The following is a 26,313-nucleotide window of genomic DNA, read 5'->3' as shown; positions in this document are numbered from 1 at the left end:
CAAGTAAGGTGTTCATGGGAAAAGATTAGTCAGCTCCAAATCAAATAGAGTTGATTGTCGGGTGCATTTTTTACCATCACAAATCAGAAAGTAAATTTGGATTGATTCTGTCAGGAGTGTCTGCATTTGTGTGCGCGTTTTAATTCAGAGAATCAGACTGATAGAATGGGAAGACTCGTACAAAGGTGTCAGTGGGAGGTTGGGCACAGGAAAATTGGACGATTTGTGAATTCCTATTTACTTTGTGCCCCTTTGTTTCATTGTGCACTTCTTCCAAACATTCCCTTCGTGCAATTTACATATAAGCGGCTCATTGTCGCATTGATCCTCAGAGGTGTATTGTATTATTTATACCACTAGATGTGGGCGTTCTTTCGAAATCACTTCGGCTGCAGAACGGCACAGAATATGATTCAAGACTCTATTGACCCAAGTATGAAATCTCATCTACTTAGAAAAAAACACAAATGGCTTCAAACATTCATCAGGTCATAGATTATATGAGTTAAAAGAGCAATTAAATGGTCCGTTCTGGGCCCTTCTTCAGAATTGCAAACCAATGAATATGGTTTAGTTTTCAATAGCAGTGTGAATGGAGAATTAAGGATAGAACATACTAATATCTTTCAGAAATTTAAACTAAACGGCATTCGCAGCGGCAAGGATAGCAGTTGTGGCAAGATTATACTAAGTTGCTTCTGCTGTAGGTTGCATGACGTTTCTGATTTGTGAGCTCTACAGACACACGATAATCAGTGAGAGGCAAGGTATTGCAGAGGGTTGAAGGACATAAGGATATTTTGGGGCTATAAGAAAATAGTTCTTTAAAAATGGGATCTAGTGGTGACATTTGCATATGGCACGTTTGCGCTCATCATCGTAGGTTGGGAATAAAATAGCTGAGATATCCTGTTATGGCTGAATAAATCACTGCTTTGGCCGCATTTGAAATATTGTGCACACCTCTGGTTTGAACGCCATTGGTAGGCGAGCTGAAACTCCTGATTGCAATATTTTCAGTTACATTCCCATTCCAATGCAGTCTCTCTGTCCTCAGTTTACTCCATACGCAGAGGGAGGTCATATACAAACTGAAATACCGGCACCCCATATTCCGCTTGTGTGGCCTACAATCCAAAGGCATGAACATGCATTGTTCCAACTGTAGATTACCTTCTGCCCACCCCCTTCTCCTGCTGATCCACACGGGTCCTCACATTCACATCCTCTTCTACCCGTCGTACTGTTTCGCATGAGCCCTGCCTGCCCATACTTCTATAGTTTATTTCGTTCATTCCCTTCTTATCGGATTCCACCATCTCGTTCTTCTTTTTCACATCTTAACTCCCGCCTATGTGACTATCTCCATCCGTTGTTTTCCATCTGCCAGCCAAGTTTTCCTTTCCTGTATTCAATTTGCCGGCACATGCCTCGCCATTTTCATTTACCACTTTCTACCAGCTAATACTCCCCTAGTCCAGATTGGAGGCACGGGGCAACCTGAAACGTTATCTGTCCATATCCCAGCTCACGTCGGGGCCCACCTGATGAGTTTCCCGCCAGCTCATTTTATCTTACACAATATTTCAGCTTTCGCATCTTGTGTTTCTCATTCACTTTATATTTTCATTTCCGTCTTCTAAGTTTGTTATTTAGTTATTTGCTATGTACCTATCAGCATTTCATATGGAATATACTGACGTCGAATTCTTTATCGTATATTTTACTTTAGGCAAGTAAATGTATTTAGCATCCTTAATGTGATTGATCCAGCAGCAATGTATATCTGTACGTCGTTCAATAATAAGCAATATCATTTCATCAGAGTTGACAGATACCTCTCAGACGATGGGCTTTATTTGCTAAAAGTTATATATTCGTTACCATGACAACAAATGCACACTTTAAATGAAATAGAAAACATGGACAACATTTTCTTAAATATTTCACTCACGAATTATTCATATGCCTCGAAAGTAAAATGACCACAAATAAGATGCGCCTTCCTTGAGCATACGCATCATTAGGCCTGAGACGTGGGAGCGCCGCATGGCTTCAAGAAGAGAAAATCACTTTTCGCTGACTCTGGAGACAGGCAGACCGAGTATTGATGCGGCTCCGGCACGCGGACAACCCGGCCTGTCCCGGGATAGCGTAAAGTTTCCTCTATGGCAGGTCTTCCATTAAACGTGCCGTGCAACTCTCTCTGATTGTAACAATAACTGGGGGTGTTATACCCTTGGATAATACTTCTGTCCTGTTTGCACTTGATGCCAATCAACAGAACGATGATCAGAAGAAACACAACGGAAGTGCAACTGAAAATTATGATAAAGTAAACATTTGGATCAGAGAAATATTCTGGATTCTTCACCAAGGTACTGCTTTCGGTGATTCCTTCAGTGCTGTTCTCCAAAACTCTAATGTTCATTGTAACTGTACTGGACAGGCTTGGCTGCCCATTGTCCTTGACCAAGATGACCAGAGTCTGTAAACCATTATCGGACTGCAAAATGTTGCGGCTAGTTCTGATTTCACCGGAAATCTTCCCAACGTTGAACAAAGTGGGATCGGTAGCTTTCACCATCTGATGAAAGAGTCGTGAGTTCTGACCAGAATCTGCATCCGTAGCTATTATTTTGGTGACCAAATAACCTTGACCCGCTGATTGGGGCACGAACTCCGTTGCCGCTGATCCACTCTGTTCTAAAGGCGAAACAATTACCGGCGCGTTGTCATTTTGATCCAGGATGATGACATTCACCGTGGCGCTGCTGCTTAACGGAGGCACCCCAGCATCACGGGCTTGTACGTTGATCTGGAAGTTCTTGAGTTCCTCATAGTCGAAAGAACGCAGCGCGTAAATAGTACCGTTCATTGGGTTAATAGACAGGTAAGTGGATACTGGCAGGTTTTGGATCCGATTGTCCCCAAAAGAGTAAGAGATATAGGAATTCTGCTCCTGATCAGGATCTAGTGCAGTTAGTGCGAAAATAGATGCACCCGGAGCACTATTCTCAGTCACATATACGTTGTAGGATGATTCAGAAAACCGCGGGGCGTTATCATTTATATCGGTTATTGCAATATGGATAGTTTTATTTGACGACAGTGAAGGCGATCCCAAGTCCCATGCTGAAATTGGTAATGTGTACTCAGAAATTACTTCACGGTCCAACGTTTCACTGGTAACCAATTTATAATGGTTCGATGATGTTTGTAGTCTAAAGGGAACATTCTGAGGCAACTCGCAGCGGACTTGACCATTCACTCCAGAATCACGATCAATAACGTCAATGAACATTATGAATGTTCCTGGTGGAGCATTTTCCGGTATTTTGGTGGAGGCTGATGTCAGCTTTATCTCGGGTGCGTTATCATTCACGTCAGTTATTTTGATCAGCACATTTGCGTGTCCAGTAATTGGAGGCGAACCATTATCCATAGCTTGAATATCTAGAGAATAGCTAGTTACCTCTTCAAAATCCAGCGGTCCTTCTACACGGATCTCTCCATTATGTGGGTCTAATCTGAATAAATTACCCACTCTTCGCAAAGTAACATCACTAAAAGAGTACGTCAGCTCAGCGTTCAGTCCTTCGTCCGCGTCATTTGCATTGACTTTCATCACAATGGCACCTTGCCGAGCGTTCTCACTTAAGCTGCCCCTGTAATTATCTCGATCGAACACTGGTGGATTATCATTATTGTCCAATACAGTAATGAGAACTTGAGCTGTGCCTGATCTCTGAGGTATCCCACCGTCAGTCGCCGTAAGCAAGAGTTGATATGATGATTGGACTTCTCGGTCTAAAGATTTCTCCAACTGTAACTCGGCTACCATAAAACCATCTTCTTTTTTATGCGTTTTTAGACTAAAGTGTTCATTGGAACTGATTGTGTAGGCGGTGACAGTATTTATTCCAATATCGGGATCGTCCGCGCTCTCAAGGCGGAAACGTACTCCGGGTGCAATCGCTTCAGATATCTGCAAGGCGATGCTTCCGTCTCCGAAATTGGGAGGATTGTCATTTACATCGAGAATCTCTACTTCCCCGCGGTACACCTCCGAGGGATTTTCTAGTGTTGTTTTAAAATATATGGTACACATTTCCGTGTGCCTACAAATACCTTCCCTGTCGATTCTTTCACGAATAGATAATACCCCATTGTCTAAACCAACCTTCATGTACCGTCCTCCGTCATCAGAGCTGAGTCGCAATTTGCGAGCTGATAATTGCCGCACGTTCAGACCCAGATCTTGTGCGAGATTTCCAACAAAAGCGCCTTCTTCCATTTCCTCGGGAATAGAATAACGAAGTTGCCCGGTGATTAGATGCGGTGCACAAACCAGTAACATACATGCAAACACATTGCAGGCAAATCTCGGTAGGTACGCCATTGTTCCGTAGTCAGCGAATGTCCAAAACCAAGCCTCTCTTCGGGTAATCCGTAAAAAAATTCTTATTACAAGATAATGTAAGTCATATATATTCTGAAAGCCGTAAGAAAACACACGGTAAATCTATCTTCCCCAGCTTGATCCCACCATCAAAACGCAGGCACTGCTCGCCTTTCTCGTCGCGTCTGACGTTTTTGTTCTGGGCAGTGGGAGGGGCAATGGATCCATCTGTGCACTTGAGCTTCTCATTGGTAGACAGCGACACGACCAGTTCTTTTCAATAACTACAGTTGCAATTCTTAAAGCTGGACTGTTCCCCTAAATATTTAACTGTGAACAACCATAAACGCTAATTCCTGCAAATGGCGGGTTGATTTGTTTTCCGCGTTGAACCTTGAAAGTCAAAGCAGACATGTTTTGGTGGCATTGTGACCTGAAACTGCTTCATACCATCTGAATAGATCCATTCACTCAAAAAATGTACAGATAGGTTGTATCATTACATCTGCGATCCAATATACCAGACGGAAAAATACTCCCTACAACATGAGCCAGAGTCTGGCAATTGCCGTTAAGAATTGAATCAAAATATATTTATTTGGAAACATCGTACGTTTTTGTTCTTCGCTGCTGGGGTCTATTAATGGAAACATAAGAAATTGCCGTCGCATTAATCTTAAGCAAAATACACAGTGCTGGAAGAAAGCATGGTGCGCAGCATCTGCAATATATCGAAAAAGGGTCCTGGACACGACACGTTGACTGTCCATTTCTCCGACAGATGCTGCCAGATCCGTTGCGTTCCTCCAATACTTTGTGTTTTGCTATAGTTCCATATTGTTCTTTCACTATTAAACAGGCAGCAGTGCATATTTCAGGAGATATTATTTAGGATTGTAGTGTCACTTTTCTTCAAGCTGGGTTTAATGAACATAACGGTTTCAATGGTACCAACTGTTGAAGCCATTTTGTCTTCCAAGTAAAGTTATTCGTGGAGAAAAGATTCGTCAGCTCCAAATCAAATAGATTTGCTTGTCAGGTGGATGTTGTACCGGCACAAATCAGTACGTTTAGAATAAATTGGGATTGATTCTGTCGTGGATGTCTGCATTTGTGTACGCGATTTAATCCAGACAATCTGACCGATATAATGGAAAGCATCGGATTTGGACGTCAGTGGAGGGTTGGGCATGGAAAAATGTATGGATTTGTCAATTGCCATTTACTTTGCGAATCTCTGTTTTCCAAGTATTCCCTTCATGCAAGTTACACATAAGCGGCTCAATGGCGCAATGATCAACGGAGGGTTTCTCTTTCAAACCTTTTAATATAAGAAATATTAATTGCATAACTGTAACAAAAGCTACGAATTCATTACAAGCGAACACGAAGAACTAGATGATGGTATTAGAAATAGAATGCAAGCAAAGAAGTATAATTCTTTTTTGGGGGGTGATTGACTGATAATCCTGGACATGAGCCCCAGCAAGTTTTTAGTTGCTGAATTAAGTTTAAACTTAGTATTAGTTATACCACAAGATGTGGATACTTTTTCGAAATCAGTTCGGTTGCAGAAAGACACAGAACCAGCTTCAAGTCTCAATTGACCCAAGTATTAAATATCATCAATAAAGGAAAACAACACAAAAGGCTGCAAACATTCATCAGGTCAACGATTATCTAAGGAAAGAGATCAATTAAATGATCAGGCCTGGGCCCCTTCGTCGGAATTGCCAACCATTGAAAATAAGTTTGTTTTCATTAGTAGTGTGAATGGGGAGTGGGGGATAGAAAATACTAATATCTTTCAGAAGTTTAAACCAAATGCGTATTCGCAGCGGCAGGGTGGCATTTACGATAAGATTATACTTCGTCGTTTCTGATGTACTTTGCACGACATTTCTCATTTGTGAGCCCTGTAGACATACGATAATCAGTGAGTGGCAAAGTCTTGCAGGGAATTCGAGGACCTAAGATTATTTTGGGGGTATAAAAAATAGTTATTTATAAATGGGGAGCACGGGTAAGCGGGTGGTTACGTTTGCATGTGGCACCCTAGCCCTCATTGGCCTAGGTGCGCAGCAAAAGAGTTCAGATATCGTGCAACGGCTGAACAAAATATGGCTTCGGCCTCATTTGAATGATTGTGCACAATTCTGGTCTGAGCGACATAGGAATTATGTGATTAAGCAAGGGAAGGTGCAGGAAAGATTACAAGGTATGTGGTCTCAATTGGATGGCTGATGAAACGCCCACTTCGCCAAACAGTTGTAGTTAGACCACCAGAGCCATCTGGAACTCCTGATTACAACATCTTCAATTCACATTCCAATGCAGATTTCTCTGTCCTCATTTTTTCTCCATACTCAGAGAGGCCACATACAAACTGAAATACAAGCACCCATATATTGAGCTTGCGTGGTCTACAACCCAAAGGCATGAACATTGAATTTTTTAAGTATAGATTACCGCCCATCCACCACCTTCTCCTGTGGATCTACACGGCTGCTCTCGCGTACATATTTTATTTCCACTCTTCGTCTACTCGTCTTTCAGCTCTTCCAGATCTTCCTTCTGCTCGTCATCCACCACTGCAACCCGGCAAGAGGGCCTGAAAACATCGGACTGGCTGAGGAGGCCACAAATAGGCCCCGACCTCGGGTGGACAATGAGGAAGAGGAGAACTGGACTTTTTGGTGCCTTCCCTCACAGTGGTTTCTGCTGTGGGGAGACGTTTCATTTTGAATCCTATAGTTTACTGTGTCTTTTTTCTTTTATATGGATGTATGGAAATATAATTTATTCTCTGAAAAGCACTTTGACTTCAACGTGATTTGATTTAAAAGTGCTATATAAATAAAAAAATACTTACTTACTTACTTACTTACTATAACAACCCCCAGCCTCTGCAAACAACCACCCAGGAACCCTGCTTGCCTATACTTCTATATATCTTTTTCTAATTTCCCCTTCCTATCGGATTCCATCATCTCATTCTTTTTCACTTATTAACGCCCGCAATCCGTTGTTTTGCATCTGCCAACCAACGCTTTCCTTTGCTGGATTCCACTTGCCTCACCACTTACGTTCACCTCTTTCTAACAGTTAATACTCCATTCATCCAGATTGGGGGAAGAGTGTCTACCAGAAACGTTATCTGTCCATATCCAAGCTCACTTGGTGGCCCATTTGACGAGTTTCCAAACACCTCGTTTTATTTTGTACAATATTTTAGGATCCGCAGTCTCTCGTGATTCGGGTTCATTTTATATTTTAATTCTCGTCATCTAAATTTGTTATTTAGTTACGTGCTCTGTTCATATCAGCGCTTCAAATGGAATATGCTGAGGACGAACTTTTTTCGCGTGTATTTTAGTTTAAGCAAGTAAATGGATTCAGCATCCTTAATGTAATTGATCCTATAGCAGTGTATATTTGTCCGTCGTTCAATGATAGGCAATAAGACATTTTAGATTTGACAGGTCCAACCCTCATTCGATTGGACTTTATTTACTGAAAGTTATATATTTTAACCATAACAACAAATGCACTATTTAAACGAAAGCGTAAAAATGGACCAAAATAATATTTTCCTAAATATTTCACTCACGAATGATTCACATTCCTTGATATTATAATGACCCCAAATAAGGTACCCCCTCCAAGGGGTTACGCATCATTGCGCCTGAGACGTGGGAGCGCCGCATGGCTTCAAGAAGAGAAAATCACTTTTCGCTGACTCTGGAGACAGGCAGACCGAGTATTGATGCAGTTCCGGCACGCGGACAACCCGTCCCGTCCCGGGATAGCGTAAAGTTTCCTCCATGGCAGGCCTTCCATTAAACGTACCCTGCGAATCTCCCCGATTGTAACAATAACTGGGGGTGTTATACCCTTGGATAATACTTCTGTCCTGTTTACACTTGATCCCAATCAACAGAACGATGATCAGAAGAAAGACAACGGAGGTGCAACTGAAAATGATGATTAAGTAAACATTTGGATCTGAGAAATATCCCGGATTTTTCACCAAGGTGCTGCTTTCTGTTATTCCTTCAGTACTGTTCTCCAAAACTCTAATGTTCATTGTAACTGTACTGGACAGGCTAGGCTGCCCATTGTCCTTCACCAAGATGACGAGAGTATGTACAGGGGTATCTGTCTGCAAAATACTGCGCGCTGTTCTGATTTCACCTGAATTTTTCGTGACGGTGAACAAAGTGGGGTCGGTAGATTTCACCATCTGATAAAAGAGCCGTGCATTCTGACCAGAATCTTCATCAGTTGCCATTATCTTTCTGACCAAATACCCTTGACCCGCTGACCGGGGCAAAACCTCTGCTGATCCACTTTGTTCTGAAGGTGAAACAATTACGGGCGCGTTGTCATTTTGATCCAGGATGATCACATTTACCGTGGCGCTGCTGCTCAATGGAGGCACCCCAGCGTCTCGGGCTTGTACGTTAATCTGGAAGTTTTTGAGTTCCTCATAGTCAAATGACCGCAACGCATAAAAGGTACCGTTCATGGAGTTAATGGCCAGGTAAGTGGACACTGGTAGATTTTGAATGAAATTGTCCACCAAAGAGTAAGAAACATAGGAATTCTGCTCCAGATCAGGATCTAGAGCAGTTAGTACGAAAATCGATGCGCCGGGTGCATTGTTCTCCATCACATATACGTTATAGGATGATTCAGCAAACCGCGGGGCGTTATCGTTTACATCGGTTATTGTAATATGGATGGTTTTATTTGACGTCAGTGAAGGCGATCCCAGGTCCCGTGCTAGAATTGGTAATTTAAACTCAGAAATTGTTTCACGGTCCAACGCTGCACTGGTGATTAATTTATAATGGTTCGATGATGTTTGTAGTCTAAATGGGATATTCTTGGGTAACTCGCAGCTGACTTGACCGTTCTCCCCAGAATCCCGGTCAATAACATCAATGAACGTTATGAATGTCCCTGGCGGAGCATTTTCCGGGATTTTGTTGGAAGCTGATGTCACCTTAATCTCAGGTGCGTTATCGTTCACGTCAATGACCTTGATCAGCACGTTAGAATGTCCGGCCATTGCGGGTGAACCGTGGTCCACAGCTTGAACGTCAAGAGAATAGCTGTTTGCTTCTTCAAAATCCAGCGGTCCTTCAACTCGAACCTCCCCACTAACTGGGTCTAAACTGAATAAATGACGAGCTCTTCGCAAATCAACATCACTGAAAGAATATGCTATCTCAGCATTCAGCCCTTCGTCCAAATCATTTGCTTTGACTTTCAGCACCAAGGTACCATGTGGTGCATCCTCGCTTACGCTGACCCTGTAAATGTCATCATCAAACACAGGCGCATTATCATTGAAGTCCAAAACAGTAACACGAATCTGAGCTGTCCCTGTTCTCTGAGGAGTCCCACCGTCTGTCGCAGTGAGCAAGAGCTGAAAAGAAGATAGCAGCTCTCGGTCCAGTGACTTATCTAACAGCAACTCTGGTATAAGAACATCGCTCTCGGTTCTGTGTGTTTTGATACTAAAATACTCGGTGAAACGGATTGTGTAAGCGACGACGGTATTTATTCCAATATCAGGATCTTCTGCCCTCTCGAGACGGAAACGTACCCCGGGTGCACTCGCTTCCGATATCTGTATTACGATGCTGCCGTTTCCGAAAGTAGGGGGATTATCATTGACATCAAGAATCTCTACTACACCGCGGTACACCTCTAATGGATTTTCCAGTGTTGTTTTAAAAGACACCGTACACATTTCCGCTTGCCTACAGATACGTTCTCTGTCGATTCTTTCACGAATAGATAATATTCCATTGTCCAAACTAACCTTCATGTACCGCCCTCCGTCATCGGAGCTCAGTCGAAATTTGCGAGCTGACAATTGCCGTACGTTCAGGCCCAAATCTTGAGCGATATTTCCAACAAATGCTCCTTCTTCTTTTTCTTCGAGTATAGAATAACGCAATTGCCCGAAAATTAGATCCGGTGCACATATCAGAAGCATGAATGCAAGCATGTTAAAAGGAAACCTCGGTCCGTACGCCATTGTTCCGCACTCAAATAATGTTGAAAAACAGGCCTCTCCTCGATTAATCGGTAAAACTGTTCTTACCACGAAGCAGAATATGTCTTCTAATTGCCTTGTCAAAACAGGCAATTATATCCTCCGCAGCTTGATAATACGATAAAACGCAGAGACTGCTCGCCTTTCTCTTCGGGTCTGGCGTTTTTATTCTGGGATGTAGGAGGGGCAATGGATCCATCTGTGTACTTCAGCTTCTCATTGGTAGACAGCGACACAGCCAGTTTATTTAGACAACTGCAGCTACGGTTCTTAAAGCTGTATGGTACACTTTAAATTGTGGCATACAACCAGACACGTATCAGTCAACGCCTCATTTTTGTTTTCAGCATATATCTTCGAAAGTCATAGTAGGCGTTTTGAGGCATTTTGACATAAACTATCAACGTTTCACTCAGATTGTTTGAATTGTTATTATTGCTCCGTAAATACCTTCTAGTTTGATAAAGCATGTTATAGAGGTAAATCTTCATTGTTGTTCCATCAGCACACTTGCAGTCAACCGTGAAATTAATGGTTTCAGGGAACGAAAGGGTGTAATGGTTAAAATATATTCAGTTCAAGATAATAAAAAGGGGTATACATTTCTACAGACTATTTTAACGGGGTTGAAGTAAACTTGATAAATAAATGCGTAAAGCAGGACCCTAGAAAACATTGAAGACTGTGCGTTTTTGTTCGTTCATGGAGAAGGCACGCGGAGCCAACAATGGAGTGCTACATCGGTCTACCTTAGATACTTCAATATCCATTTGGGAACATCAAAATGGTGAATTGCTTAACGTTTCGTCGACTCATTTATTTCGCACTTTGACTGTTTTAGTTTCGAGATACAACGGAGAAAAGGCATTCGGCCCATCCAGCCCGCTCCAACCAGCGATCCCCGCACACTAACACTATCCTACACACACACGAGAAACAATATACAATGCCGAACTCGCTTGTTACTCTGACTAAAATGAGCGCAACCTGGAATGGAAGCATGCGTTTATGGTGGTGAAGTAGGTTAATATCCTTCCAAAGACACCTTGCAGAGATGAAAGTGATAAAAGATTCAGAAAATTGATTTTTTTTTTCGGCACGTCATTTAGGGTCTGTCTGATCTACTCAGATTCCCATATCCAACAACCTATGTCCTATGATAGGTGAGGTTTCGGGTCGGGACCTTTCTTTAGACAGTATGAAGAAGAGCCCCGACCCCCAACATCACCTATCGAAGGTGGACAAAAATGCTGGGGAAACCTTTCTTCGGGCCGAAACCTTTCTTCATTTAATCCAGCATTTTGTGTCTTTCCTTGGTAAACCTGCATCCGCATTTCCTTGGTTCTAACTTTTGCCATTATTCTGTGTATGCTAGAGATGCTTCTTGTGTTCTGACTGTAATCTGCTCCTTTGACATTGTTGATGGAGCCAATGAGGATATCCGCTGCTGTCCATCGAACATTTCTCGTGAATTTGAAAGCACGAGTGCACTAGGGAGTCAGATAAAGGCTTCAAAATATTCCAGTGTTGTTTCTACTACCATCACTCAGCAATGTTTATATTCGGATTGATTTGGTCAGGCGCAGCGGTAGAGTTGCTGCGGAACAACACCAGACATCCGGGTTTGACCCTGACTACGGGTGCTGTCTACACGGAGTGTGTACATTCTCCCTGTTACCTTGTGGGCTTTCTCGTTGTGCTCCGGATATCTACCACATCCTAAAAAAACGGTCTAAATAGACGATAGACAATAGACAATAGGTGGAGCAGTAGGCCATTCGGCCCTTCGAGCCAGCTCCGCCATTCAATGTGATCATGGTTGAGAATCCCCAATCAGTACCCCGTTCCTGCCTTCTCCCCATATCCCTTGACTCCGTTATCTTTAAGAGGCCTATCCAGCTCTCTCTTGAAAGTATCCAGAGAACTGGCCTCCACCGCCCTCTGAGGCAGAGAATTCCATACTCACAACTCTCTGTGTGAAAAAGTGTTTCCTCATCTCCGGTCTAAATGGCTTACCCCTTATTCAGGAACTGTGGCCCCTGGTTCTGGACTCCGCCAACATCGGGAATCATTAATCGGCTTCTGTAAAATATGTAAATTGTACCTTGTGTGTAGGATAGTGCTGGTGTACGGGGTGAACGATGGTTGTCGTGGACTCCGTGGACTGAATAGCCTGTTTCCACGCTGTATCTCTAAACTAAAACTAAAGTATTTGCGCACATTCGAACCCAGTGGACGCTGACGTTTATTGTGGAAGGTCACGATCTACACGGGCCATCAGGTACACGCACATATTTTATTTCCACCCCTCCTCTACCAGTCATACAATTCCTGTTCACTCACCCAGCTCCTCCTTCTGCTCATCATCCACCACTACCTCCTCTCTAATCTCCATACCCCCCCCCCCCCCACCCAACCCTCAATTGCCAACACCCACCCACGAACTCTGCTTGCCTATACTTTTATATTTTCTTTCCCATTTTACCTTCATATCGGTTTCCATCATCTCATTCTTTTTCACCTGTTAACTCCCGTTCTGTGACCATCCCCATCCTTTGGTTTGCATCTGCCAACCAACTCTTCCTTTCCTTGATTCCACTTGCTGATAGTTGCCTCGCCACTCTCAATCACTTCTTTCTACCAGCATAGTCCAGTTTGGAGGAAGGTTCCCGACCCGAAAGGTTATCTGTCCACATCCCTGCACAGTTGTTTCCCCACCTGATGAGTCTCCCGCCAGCTGGTTTTATATTGTACTGTATATCAGCATCCGTATCGTGTGTTTCTGGTTCGTTTTATATATTAATTCCCGTCATCTATGTTTGTTACTTAGCTACATCCTCTGTATCTATCAGCGCTTCAAATGGAATATGCTAAGGACGAACTTTGTTACCGTATTTTCTTTAACGTAGAAAATTTACGGTAACAAGCAAATTGATTCAGCATCCTTAATGTAATTGATCCTATAGCAGTGTATATTTGTCCGTCGTTCAATGATAGGCAATAAGACGTATTTCTCAGTTGACAGATCCCACTATCAGACGATGGTACTTTATTTGCTAAAAGTTATATATTTTTTAACCATATTAACAAATGCACTACTTAAACGAAAGAGAAAAAAATGCACAAAATGAATATTTTCTTAAATATTTTACTTACGAATGATACACATCCCTCGAGATAAAAATGACACCCAAATAACATGCCACTTCCCTGCGGTTACTCATCATTGCGCCTGAGACGTTAGGCCTGAGTCGGGATCGCCGCGTTGCTTCAAGAAGAGAAAATCACTTTTCGCTGACTCTGGTGAGAGGCAGACCGAATATTGATGCGGTTCCGACACGCGGACTACCCGGCCTGTCCCAGGATAGCGTAAAGTTTCCTCCATCGCAGGTCTTCCATTAAACGTACCGTGCGAATCTCCACGATTGTAAAAATAACTGGGGGTGTTATACCCTTGGATAATACTTCTGTCCTGTTTGCACTTGATCCCAATCAGCAGAACGATGATGAGAAGAAAGGCAACGGAGGTGCAGCTGAAAATTATGATTAAATAAACATTTGGATCTGAGAAATATCCCGGATTTTTCACCAAGGTACTACTTTCCGTGATTCCTTCAGTACTGTTCTCCAAAAATCTAATGTTCATTGTAACTGTACTGGACAGGCTTGGCTGCCCATTGTCCTTCACCAAGATGATCAGAGTGTGTACAGGAGTATCTGTCTGCAAAATATTGCGCGCTGTTCTGATTTCACCGGAGTTTCTCGTAACTGTGAACAAAGTGGGATCGGTAGATTTCACCATCTGATAAAAGATCCGTGCATTCTGACCAGAGTCTGCATCAGTTGCCATTATCTTGGTGACCAAATACCCTTGACCCGCTGAGCGGGGCAGGCCCTCATCTGCTGCTGATCCACTATGATATGAGGGTGAAACAATTACCGGAGCGTTGTCATTTTGATCCAGGATGATCACATTCACCGTGGCGCTGCTACTCAGCGGTGGCACCCCAGCGTCCCGGGCTTGTACATGGATCTGGAAGTTTTTGAGTTCCTCATAGTCAAAGGATCGCAACCCATAAATGGTACAGTTCATGGAGTTAATTGCCAGGTAAGTGGACACCGGTAGATTTTGGATGAAATTGTCCACCAAAGAGTAAGAAACATAGGAATTCTGCTCCAGATCAGGATCTATAGCAGTTAGTACGAAAATCGATGCGCCGGGTGCATTGTTCTCCATCACATATACGTTGTAGGTTGATTCAGCAAACCGCGGGGAGTTATCATTTACATCGGTTATTGTAATATGGATGGTTTTATTTGAGGATAGTGAGGGTGACCCCAGGTCCCATGCTGAAATTGGGAATCGATATTCAGAAATCCCTTCACGGTCCAAGGTATCACTAGTAACCAATTTATAAAGGTTCGATGATGTCTGTAGTCTAAAGGGGATATTCTTGGGTAAATCACAGCGAACTTGACCGTTCTCTCCAAAATCACGATCCATAACATCAATGAAGGTTATGAATGTACCTGGCGGTGCATTTTCCGGAATTTGTTTGGAAGCTGATGTCACCTTAATCTCGGGTGAGTTATCGTTCACGTCAATGACCTTGATCAGCACGTTAGAATATCCTGTCATTGCGGGTGAACCGTGGTCCACAGCTTGAACATCAAGAGAATAACTGTTTGTTTCTTCAAAATCCAAGGGCCCTTCAACTAGAATCTTCCCACTATTTGGATCTAAACTGAATACATAACGCGCTCTGCGCAAATCAACATCACTAAAAGAATATGTTATCTCAGCATTCAGCCCTTCGTCCAAATCATTTGCTTTGACTTTCATCACCAAGGTACCATGTGGCGCGTCCTCACTTACGCTGACCCTATAAATATCACGATCAAACACCGGCGCGTTGTCATTAATGTCGAACACAGTTACAAGAATCTGAGCTGTTCCTGTTCTCTGAGGAGTGCCACCGTCTGTCGCAGTAAGCAAGAGCTGAAAAGAAGATTGCAGCTCTCGGTCCAAAGGTTTATCTAACAGCAACTCTGGTATGAGAACATCGCTCTCGGTTCTGCGTGTTTTTATACTAAAGTACTCGGTGAAACTGATCGTGTAGGCGGCGACGGTATTGATTCCATTGTCGGGATCTTCCGCCCTCTCGAGACGGAAGCGTACCCCGGGTGCACTCAGTTCCGATATCTGTAAGGCGATACTGCCATCTCCGAATGCGGGGGAATTATCATTGACATCAAGAATCTCTACCACACCGCGGTACACCTCCGAGGGATTTTCCAGTGTTGTTTTAAAAGACACGGTACAGATTTCTGCTTGCCTACAGATACGTTCCCTATCAATTCTTTCACGAATAGATAATATTCCATTGTCCAAACTAGCCTTCAAGTAGCGCCCTCCGTCATCGGCGCTCAGTCGTAATTTGCGAGCTGACAATTGCCGTACATTCAGGCCTAGATCTTGAGCAATATTCCCAACAAATGCCCCTTGCTCCATTTCCTCGGGAATAGCGTAACGAATTTGCCCGGAAATTAGATCCTGTTCACATATCAGAAGCATGAATGCAAACACGTTAAAATGAAACCGTAGGTTCGCCATTGTTCCGCATTCAATTAATATCGAAAACCAGGCCTGTCCTCGATTAATCGGTAAAACTGTTCTTTCCACGAAATAGGAACGTATATATTCTAATTGCCTAGTCGAAACAGACTGGGGATGTATCCTTTGTAGCTTGATAACACGATAAAACGCAGAGACTGCCCGCCTTTCTCTTCGGGTCTGCCGTTTTTATTCTGTGATGTAGGAGGGGCAATGGATCCATCTGTGGACTTCAGCTTCTCATTGGTAGACAGCGACACAGCCAGTTTTTTTCAGCAACTGCAGCTACAATTCTTAAAGCTGTACAGTAGTCCTAAATACAGCGCCATGGAATGTATAATTGAACGCTTCAATTTTGTTTTCAGGATAAATCCTCAAAAGTCCTAGTATGTGCGTTTACGGGGCAGTTTGACCTGATATGTTACAACGGGCCGTTGCTTCACACAGAGTTTGTGAATTTTTTCCTTGATTCGTAGATGACCTAGCATGATAAATCATGTTATAGAGGTAAATCTTCAGTGGTCCCCCATCACCATTCTTGCTGTTGACCATGGAATTAATGGTTTCAGGAACAGCGTGTAATGGCTTAAAATAAATTAGTTCGAGATACTAAAAAAAAGGATGTACAGTTACGGGACTGAGGTAAACGTGTAAACGATAATTGCGTAAAGAAGGGTCCTAGGAAAGACCAAACATTGAAGACTATGTGCGCGTTTGTTCATTCATGGGGAAAGCAAGGCGGAGACTACCATGGAGTGCTACATTAGTCTAACTTAGATACTTCAAAATTCATTTGGGAACATCGAAATGTGGAATTGCCTGTGGAATTCAAATGATCGCTTCAAAATATCCTAGTGTTGTTTACACCGCCACCATTCAGCAATGTTTAGATTATGATTGATTCGGTCAAGGTGGCACAGAGGCAGAGTTGGTGCCTAACCGCGCCAGAGACCCGGGTTCAATCCTGACTACGGGTGCTGTCTGCATGGAGTGTGTACATTCTCCCTGTGACCACGTAGGGTTTCTCCGCTGCTTCGATTTCCTCCCACATCCCAAAGACTTACAGGTTTAAAATCTAAATGGCTTCTGCAAAAATTGAATATTTTCCCCCGAGTGTAGGATAATACCGGTGTACGGGGTGATCGATGGTCGGGTGGGCTCGCTGGACCGAAGAGCCCGTTTCCACGCTGTATCTCGAAGCTAAAACTAAGGTCAGAATTGCGACTTTTATGCACATGTGGAATTGCCTAACCTTTTGTCGACTCTTTTGTTTCGCGGTTTGACAGTTGGACAGTGTAAATAAGTGAATCTGACAGACTTGTAACTTTACTTAACTCTTTAATAAACACACATATTAAACATGATCCAGCACTAACTGCACGCAGTCCGTCACCGTGCTGGAGAGAGAGAGAGACAGGGAGAGAGAGTGTTATTATACTTGAAAACTAAGGCGTGGTTAGTGGTACTGAGGTAGCTACATTATTGGTTGCATGCATAAACCATCTACAATAATGGATGGGATTTATATAGCGCCTTTCTAGAATACTCAAGGCGCTTTACATCTACAGACAGTTTACTTTAGTTTCGAGATATAACGCGTAAAAGTGCCCTTTGGCCCACCAACACCGCGTTGACCTGAGATCTCTGCACACTAACACTATCCTACACACACATTGGGGACAATGTACAATTTTACCAAGGGAATTTGCCTACAAACCATTACGTCTTTTGAGTATGTAAGGAAAACGGAGTGCCCGGAGAAAACCTGCACAGGTCACGGAAAGTACGTTCAAACTCTGTACAGAGAGCACCCGTAGTCAAGATCGAACTCGGGTCTATGGCGCTGTAAGGCAGCAACTCTACCGGTGTGCCCTATATACTTGCTATCTATATTACTAAATCTCTGTTCTTGACCGCATTTGGCCGTCTCTCCTCTCCCTCCCCCTCTCCTCTCTCCCCCCTCCTCTCTCTCCCCTCCTCTCTCCCCCCTCTCTCTCCCCCCCTCTCCAACCCCCCCTCTCTCACCCCCCTCTCTCTACCCCCTCTCCTCCCTCTCTCCTCTCCCCCCTCTCCTCTCCCCCCCCCTCCTCTCTCCCACCCCCTCTCCTCTTCCCCCCTCTCCTCTCTCCCCCTCTCCACTTCTCTACCTCTCCTCCCCCCTCTCCTCTTCTCCCCCCCTCTCCTCTTCTCCCCCCCCCCTCTCCTCTCCCCCCCCCCCCTCTCCTCCCCCCCCCTCCTCTCCCCCCCCCTCTCCTCTCCCCCTCTCCTCTCCCCCCTCCTCTCCCCCCACTCTCCTCCCCCCTCTCCTCTCCCCCCTATCATCTCCCCCCCTCCTCTCCCCCCTCTCCTCTCCCCCCTCCTCTCCCCCTCTCCTCTTCTCCCCCCTCTCCTCTTCTCCCCCTCTCCTCTCCCCCCTCTCCTCTTCCCCCCCTCTCCTCTTCCCCCTCTCCTCTCCCACCCCCCTCTCCTCTCCCCCCTCTCCTCTCACCCCCCCTCTCCTCTCCCCCCCTCTCCTCTCTACCCCCCTCTCCTCTCCTCCCTCCCTCTCCTCTCCCCCCTCTCCCTCCCCCCTCTCCTCTCCTCTCCCCCTCCCCCCTCTCTCTCTCTCTCTCCCATTTTTTTCTCCCCTCCTCCCCTCCATCCCCTCCCCCACCGTCCCTCCCCTAAACCCCCATCCCCTCCACACACCCCTGTAGGTCCCGGCTAATGTTGTCAGGCAGCAACTCTACCAGTGCGTCACCGTGCAGCACTGTATACTTGCTATATAGATATAAAAGCCCCGGCTAATGTTAACAAATCAAATATTTAATTACTAATATCATTTTATTTTCTCGGCAGCAGTTGATTTCTTGGATGGAATGAAGTTCGAAAAGTGAAGAAACGCCTAAAGACTGAGCACGACTGCGCAGATATATTCTTCAAATTACTCTGCCTGCAGTGAGCCCAACTTGGAAGCATGCGTTTATCGTGGTGAAATCGAAGGTTAATATTCTTCCAAATACACCTTACTGTGATCAAGGTGATGTAACATTCTGAAATATTTTTTCGGCATGTTATTTAGGGATGGTCGGATCTCCTGAGATTGAAATACCCAACAACTTATGTCCTTTGATATGTGATGTTTCAGGTCGGGATCATTCATCAGACAATATGTGGAAGAGTCCAGACCCGAAACGGCGCCTATCCAAGTTGTATCGCGATGCTGCCTGACCCATTGATATACTCTGGCGTTTACTGTCTTTCCTTGGTAAACCAGCATCCGTATTGGCTTGTTTGTAACTTTTGTCATTATTCCCTGGCAGGAATCTGCTCTATTGGCCTTGTTGATGGAGCCACTGACGATATCCGCTGCTGTCCATCGAACATTCCTCGTGAATTTGAACATATGTATTGGGAATTCAAATGATCGCTTCAAAATATCCCAGTGTTGTTTACACCGCCACCATTCAGCAATATTTAGATTATGATTGAATCGGTCAAGGTGGCACAGAGGCAGACTTGGTGCCTGACCGCGCCAGAGACCCGGGTTCAATCCTGACTACGGGTGCTGTCTGCATGGAGTGTGTACACTCTCCCTGTGACAACGTAGGTTTTCTCCGCTGCTCCGGTTTCCTCCCACATCCCAAAGACTTACAGGTTTAAAATCTAAATGGCTTCTGTAAAAATTGAACCTTTTCCCCCGTGTGTAGGATAATGCCGGTGTACGGGGTGATCGAGGGTCGGGTGGGCTCGCTGGACCGAAGAGCCTGTTTCCACGCTGTATCTCGAAGCTAAAACTAAAGTCAGAATTGCGACTTTTATGCATATTCAAACCCAGTAGACGATTTTATGCATATTCAAACCCAGTAGACCCAGTATCGTGGAATGCCGCGAGCTGCACTGGTCCTCTCACGCACATATTTTACTTCCACATCTCGTCGACCCGTCAGATTGTTCCTTTCCGCTTCTCCAGCTCCCCCTTCTGCCCATTATCCACTACTACACTACTGTGATCTCAATGATCACCCCCCACAACTAATAACACTCACCACGACCCCGGCTCGCCTATACTTCTATATTTTCTTTCTCGTTTTACCTTCTTATCGGTTTCCATCATCTCATTCTTCTTTTTCATCAATTAACTCCCGCCTTTGTGACCATCTCCATCCGCTGTGAGGCAGCCTTAACATATGATGAGCGTTTTACGGCACTGGGCCTATGTTCGCTGGGGTTTAGAAGAAGGGGGGGGGGGGCTTATTGAAGCGTACAGAATAATGCAAGGCTTGGATAGAGTAGGTGTGGAGAGGATGTTTGCATTAGTGGGAGCGTCTAGGACTAGAGATCATAGCCTCAGAATTAAAAGACCTGCCTTTAGAACGGAGACGAGGAGGAATTTCTTTAGTCAGAGGGTGGTGAATCTGCGGATTTTGTTTGCCACAGAAGGCGGTGGAGCCAACGTCAGTGGATATATTTAAGGTAAAGATAGATAGATACTTGATTAGTAAGGGTGCCAGATGTTATGAGGAGAAGGCAGAAAAATGGGGTAAGGTTGGAGAGATAGTTCGGCCATGATTGAATGGGGGGGGGGTAGACTTGCTGGATCGAATGGCCGAATTCTACACCTATCACTTATGATCTTATGGTCTGCCAACCAACACTTCGTTTGCTGGTTTACACTTCCATCGCCACTCACATTCACCTCTTTCTACAAATCCTTTCATTCACATCTTCTTCTAATATTCCCCTAGTCCAGTTTGGAGGAAGGTTCACGACCCGAAATGTTATCTGTCCCTATCCCTGCACATTTGGTGGCTCAGCTGACGCGTTTCCCGCCCGCTCGTTTTCTTTTGTACAATATTTTAGAATCCGCAATTTCTTGTGTTTCTGGTTCATTTTATATTTTAATTTGCGTCATCTAAATTTATTATTTAGTTATATGCTCTGTAGTTTTCAGCACTCCATATGGAATATGCTGATGACGAAGTTTTTGATTCTTTATTTAATTTAAACATAGAAACATAGAAACATAGAAAACAGGTGCAGGAATAGACCATACGGCCCTTCGAGCCTGCACCGCCATTCAATATGATCATGGCTGATCATCCAACTCAATATCCTGTACCTGCCTTCTCTCCATACCCCCTGATCCCTTTAGCCTCAAGGGCCACGTCTAACCCTCTTAAATCTAGCCAATGAACTGGCCTCAACTACCTTATGTGGCAGAAAATTCCACAGATTCTCCACTCTCTGTGCAAAAAATGATTTTCTCATCTCGGTCCTAAAAGACTTCCCTCTTATCCTTAAACTGTGACCCCTTGTTCTGGACTTCACCAACATCGGGAATAATTTTCCTGCATGTGGCCTGTCCAACCCCTTAAGAATGGTATAAGTTTCAAAAAGATCCCCCCCTCAATATTCTAAATTCTAGCGTGTACAAGTACATTTACTTGTACAAGCGTGTGCAAGTAAATTGATTCAGCATCCTGAATGTAATTGATCCTACAGCAATGTATATTTGCACGTCGTTCAATGACTTATTTCACAGTTGACAGATTCCGCTCTCAGAAGATGGGAATTTATTTGCTAAGAGTTATATATTTTTAACCATTACAACAAATGCATTATTTAAACAAAAGCGCAAAAATGCACAAACTGAATATTTTCTTAAATATCTCACTCACAAATGATTCACATGCCCCGAGATTAAAATGATCCCAAATAATATGCAACTTCTTTAAGGTTACGCATCATTCGGCCTGAGACATGGGAGCACCGCATGGCTGCAAAAAGAGAAAATCACTTTTCGCTGACTCTGGAGACAGGCAGACCGAATATTGATGCGGTTCCGGCACGCGGACTACCCGGCCTGTCCCAGGATAGCGTAAAGTTTCCTCCATCACTGGTCTTCGTTTATACGTATCTTGCGAATCTGCACGATTGTAGCAATACCTGGCAGAGTTATGCCCTTGGATAATACTTCTGTCCTGTTTACACTTGATCCCAATCAACAGAACGATGATCAGAAGAAAGGCAACGGAAGTGCAACTGAAAATGATGATTAAATAAACATTTGGATCTGAGAAATATCCCGGATATTTCACCATGGTGCTGCTTTCCGTGATTCCTTCAGTACTGTTCTCCAAAACTCTAATGTTCATTGTAACTGTACTGGACAGGCTTGGCTGCCCATTGTCCTTCACCAAGATGACCAGCGTGTGTACAGGAGCATCTGTGTGCAAAATACTGCGAGCTGTTCAGATTTCACCTGAATTTTTCGTAACGGTGAACATAGTGGGATCGGTAGATTTCACCATCTGATAAAAGATCCGTGTATTCTGACCAGAATCTGCATCAGTTGCCATTATATTGGTGACCAAGTACCCTTGACCCGCTGAGCTGCTGCTGCTGCTGCTGCTGCTGGTCCACTCCGATATAAAGATAAAACAATTACCGGCGCGTTGTCATTTTGATCCAGGACGATCACATTCACCGTGGCGCTGCTACTCAGCGGAGGCACCCCAGCGTCACGGGCTTGTACATGGATCTGGAAGTTTTTGAGTTCCTCATAGTCAAAGGATCGCAACGCATAAATTGTACCGTTCATTGAGTTAATGGTCAGGTAAGTGGACACTGGTGGATTTTGGATGAAATGGTCCACAAAAGAGTAAGAAACATAGGAATTCTGCTCCAGATCAGGATCTAGAGCAGTTAGTACGAAAATGGATGCGCCGGGTGCATTGTTCTCCATCACATATACGTTGTAGGTTGATTCAGCAAACCGCGGGGTATCGTTTACATCGGTTATTGTAATATGGATGGTTTTATTTGAGAATAGTGAAGGTGACCCCAGGTCCCATGCTGAAATTGGTAATCGATATTCAGAAATCCCTTCACGGTCCAACGTGTCACTGGTAACTAATTTATAATGGTTCGATGATGTCTGTAGTCTTAAGGGGATATTCTTGGGTAACACGCAGCGAACCTGACCGTTCTCCCCAGAATCCCGGTCACTAACATCAATGAAGGTTACGAATGTTCCTGGCGGTGCATTTTCCGGAATTTGTTTGGAAGCTGATGTCACCTTAATCTCAGATGCGTTATCGTTCACGTCAATGACCTTGATCAGCACGTTAGAATGTCCGGCCATTGCGGGTGAACCGTGGTCCACAGCTTGAACATCGAGCGAATAACTGTTTGTTTCTTCAAAATCCAAGGGCCCTTCAACTCGAACCTCCCCACTATCTGGATCTAAACTGAATAAATGACGCGCTCTTCGCAAATCAACATCATCGAAAGAATATGTTATCTCGGAATTTAGCCCTTCGTCCAAATCATTTGCTTTGACTTTCATCACCAAGGTACCATGTGGTGCGTCCTCACTTACGCTGACCTTGTAAATATCACGATCAAACACCGGCGCGTTGTCATTAATGTCGAACACAGTAACGAGAATCTGAGCTGTCCCTGTTCTCTGAGTAGTCCCACCGTCTGTCGCAGTAAGCAAGAGCTGAAAAGAAGATTGCAGCTTTCGGTCCAGTGACTTATCCAACAGCAACTCTGGTATGAGAACATCGCTCTCGGTTCTGCGCGTTTTTATACTAAAATACTCGGTGAAACTGATCGTGTAGGCGGCGACGGTATTGATTCCAATGTCCGGATCTTCCGCCCTCGCGAGACGGAAACGTACACCGGGTGCACTCGCTTCCGATATCTGTAAGGCGATGCTGCAGTCTCCGAAAGTGGGGGAATTATCATTGACATCAAGAATCTCTAATTCCCCGCGGTACAGCTCCGAGGGATTTTCCAGTGTTGCATCAAAAGGCACGGTACACATTTCTGCTTGTCTACAAATACGTTCCCTATCAATTCTTTCACGAATAGATAATATTCCATTGTCCAAACTAACCTTCATGTAGCGCCCTCCGTCATCGGAGCTCAGTCTGAATTTGCGAGCTCACAATTGCCGTACATTCAGGCCCAGATCTTGAGCAATATTCCCAACAAATGCCCCTTGCTCCATTTCCTCGGGAAACGAATAACGAATTTGCCCGGAAATAAGATCCTGTTCACATATCAGAAGCATGAATGCAAACACGTTAAAAGGAAACCTCGGTAAATACGCAATTTTTCCGCATTCAATTAATATCGAAAACCAGGCCTGTCCTCGATTAAACGGTAAAACTGTTCTTTCCACGAAATAGAAACATATATATTCTAATTGCCTAGTCGAAACAGACAGGGGATGTGTCCTTTGTAGCTTGATAACACGATAAAACGTAGAGACTGCCCGCCTATCTCTTCGGGTCTGCCGTTTTTATTGTGGGATGTAGGACGGGCAATGGATCCATCTGTGGACTTCAGCTTCTCATTGGTAGACAGCGACACAGCCATTTTTTTCAGCAACTGCAGCTACAATTCTTAAAGCTGTACAGTAGTCCTACATACAGCTCCATGGAATGTATAATTGAACGCTTCAATTTTGTTTTCAGGATAAATCCTCAAAAGTCCTAGTATGTGCGTTTACGGGGCAATTTGACCTGATATGTTCCATAACTGATTGTTTCACACAGAGTTTATGAATTTTTATTCTTGATTCGTAAATGACTTCTAGCTTGATAAATCATGTTATATAGGTAAATCTTCAGTGGTCCTCCATCACCATTCTTGCTGTTGACCATGGAATTAATGGTTTCAGGAACAGCGTGTAATGGCTTAAAATAAATTAGTTCGAGATACTGAAAAACGATGTACAGTTACGGGACATTTCGGGACGTTGTCAGGTTGGAGGCCGGTGACTAGTGGGGTGCCTCAGGGATCTGTGTTGGGTCCACTGTTGTTTGTCATGTACATCAATGATCTGGATGATGGTGTGGTAAATTGGATTAGTAAGTACGCAAATGATACTAAGATAGGTGGCGTTGTGGATAATGAGTAGATGTTCAGTCTACAGAGAGATTTCGGCCATTTGGAAGAGTGGGCTGAAAGATGGCAGATGGAGTTTAATGCTGATAAGTGCTACATCTTGGCAGGACAAATCAAAAAAGGACGTACATGGTAAATGGTAGCGAATTGAGGAATGCAGTTGAACAGATGGATCTAGGAATAACTGTGCATAATTCCATGAAGGTGAAATCTCATGTAGATAGGGTGGGAAAGAAAGCTTTTGGTGTGCTGGCCTTTATAAATAAGAGCATTGAATATAGAAGTCGGGATGTAATGTGAAAATTGTACCAGGCATTGATGAGGCCAATTCTGGAGTATGGTGCACAATTTTAGTCGCCTAATTATATGAAGGATGTCAACAAAATAGAGAGAGTACAGAGCAGATTTACTAGAATGTTGCCTGGGTTTCAACGACTAAGTTACAGAGAAAGGTTGAACAAGTTAGGTCTTTATTCTTTGGAACGCAGAAGGTTAAGGGGGGACTTGATAGAGGTCTTTAAAAAGATGAGAGTGGTAGACAGAGTTGACGTGGACAAGCTTTTCCTATCGAGAGTAGGGAAGATTCAAACAAGAGGACGTGACGAGAAATAAGGGACAGATGTTTAGGGGTAACATGAGGGGGAACTTCTTTACTCAGAGAGTGGTAGCTGTGTGGAATGAGCTTCCAGAGGAAGTGGTGGATGCAGGTTCGATTTTATCATTTAAAAATAAATTGGATAGGTATATGGACGGAAAAGGAATGGAGGGTTATGGTCTGAGTGCAGGTAGATGGGACTCGGGAAAATAAGTGTTCGGCACGGACTTGAAGGGCCGAAATGGCCTGTTTTCCATGCTATAATTGTTATATTGTTATATGGTTATATGGTTGTATGGGACTGAGGTAAACGTGTTAGGTAATTGCGTAAAGAAGGATCCTAGGAAAGACCAAACATTGAAGGCTACGAGCGCTTTTGTTCATTCATGGGGAATGCAAGGCGGAGACTACAATGGATTGCTACATTGGTCTACCTTAGATACTTCAAGATTCATTTGGGAACATCAAAATGGTGAATTGCCTAACCTTTTGTCGACTCTTTTGTTTCGCGATTTGACTTCGTTTACTTTAGTTTCGAGATATAACGCGTAAAAAGGCCCTTTGGCCCACCAACACCGCCCTGACCAGCGATCCCTGCACACTAACACTATCCTACACATACATTGAGGATAATGTACAATTTACCAAGGCAATTTGCCTACAAATCATTACGTATTTTGAGTATAGAAGGAAACCGGACGCTCGGAGAAAACCTGCACAGGTAACGGCAA

At 44.0% G+C, this 26,313-nt stretch overlaps 1 protein-coding gene across 1 annotated transcript; it reads right to left on the bottom strand.

The window, feature by feature from the left end:
* Positions 1-1,821: 1,821 nt before the first annotated feature.
* LOC116978394 lies at positions 1,822-24,339 on the bottom strand. Its single transcript, XM_033029513.1, is given in 5 exon segments — positions 1,822-4,525; positions 8,082-10,562; positions 13,699-16,218; positions 21,816-22,465; positions 22,468-24,339. Coding segments are annotated over 5 exon segments (9,834 nt in total). The 5' UTR covers positions 24,149-24,339; the 3' UTR covers positions 1,822-2,023.
* Between the last annotated feature and the right edge of the window lie 1,974 nt (positions 24,340-26,313).

The sequence above is a fragment of the Amblyraja radiata genome, chromosome 11, assembly GCF_010909765.2.
Source record: "Amblyraja radiata isolate CabotCenter1 chromosome 11, sAmbRad1.1.pri, whole genome shotgun sequence".
In the NCBI taxonomy this organism is placed as follows: Eukaryota; Metazoa; Chordata; class Chondrichthyes; order Rajiformes; family Rajidae; genus Amblyraja; species Amblyraja radiata.
This window is presented reverse-complemented; position numbering and strand designations above follow the sequence as displayed.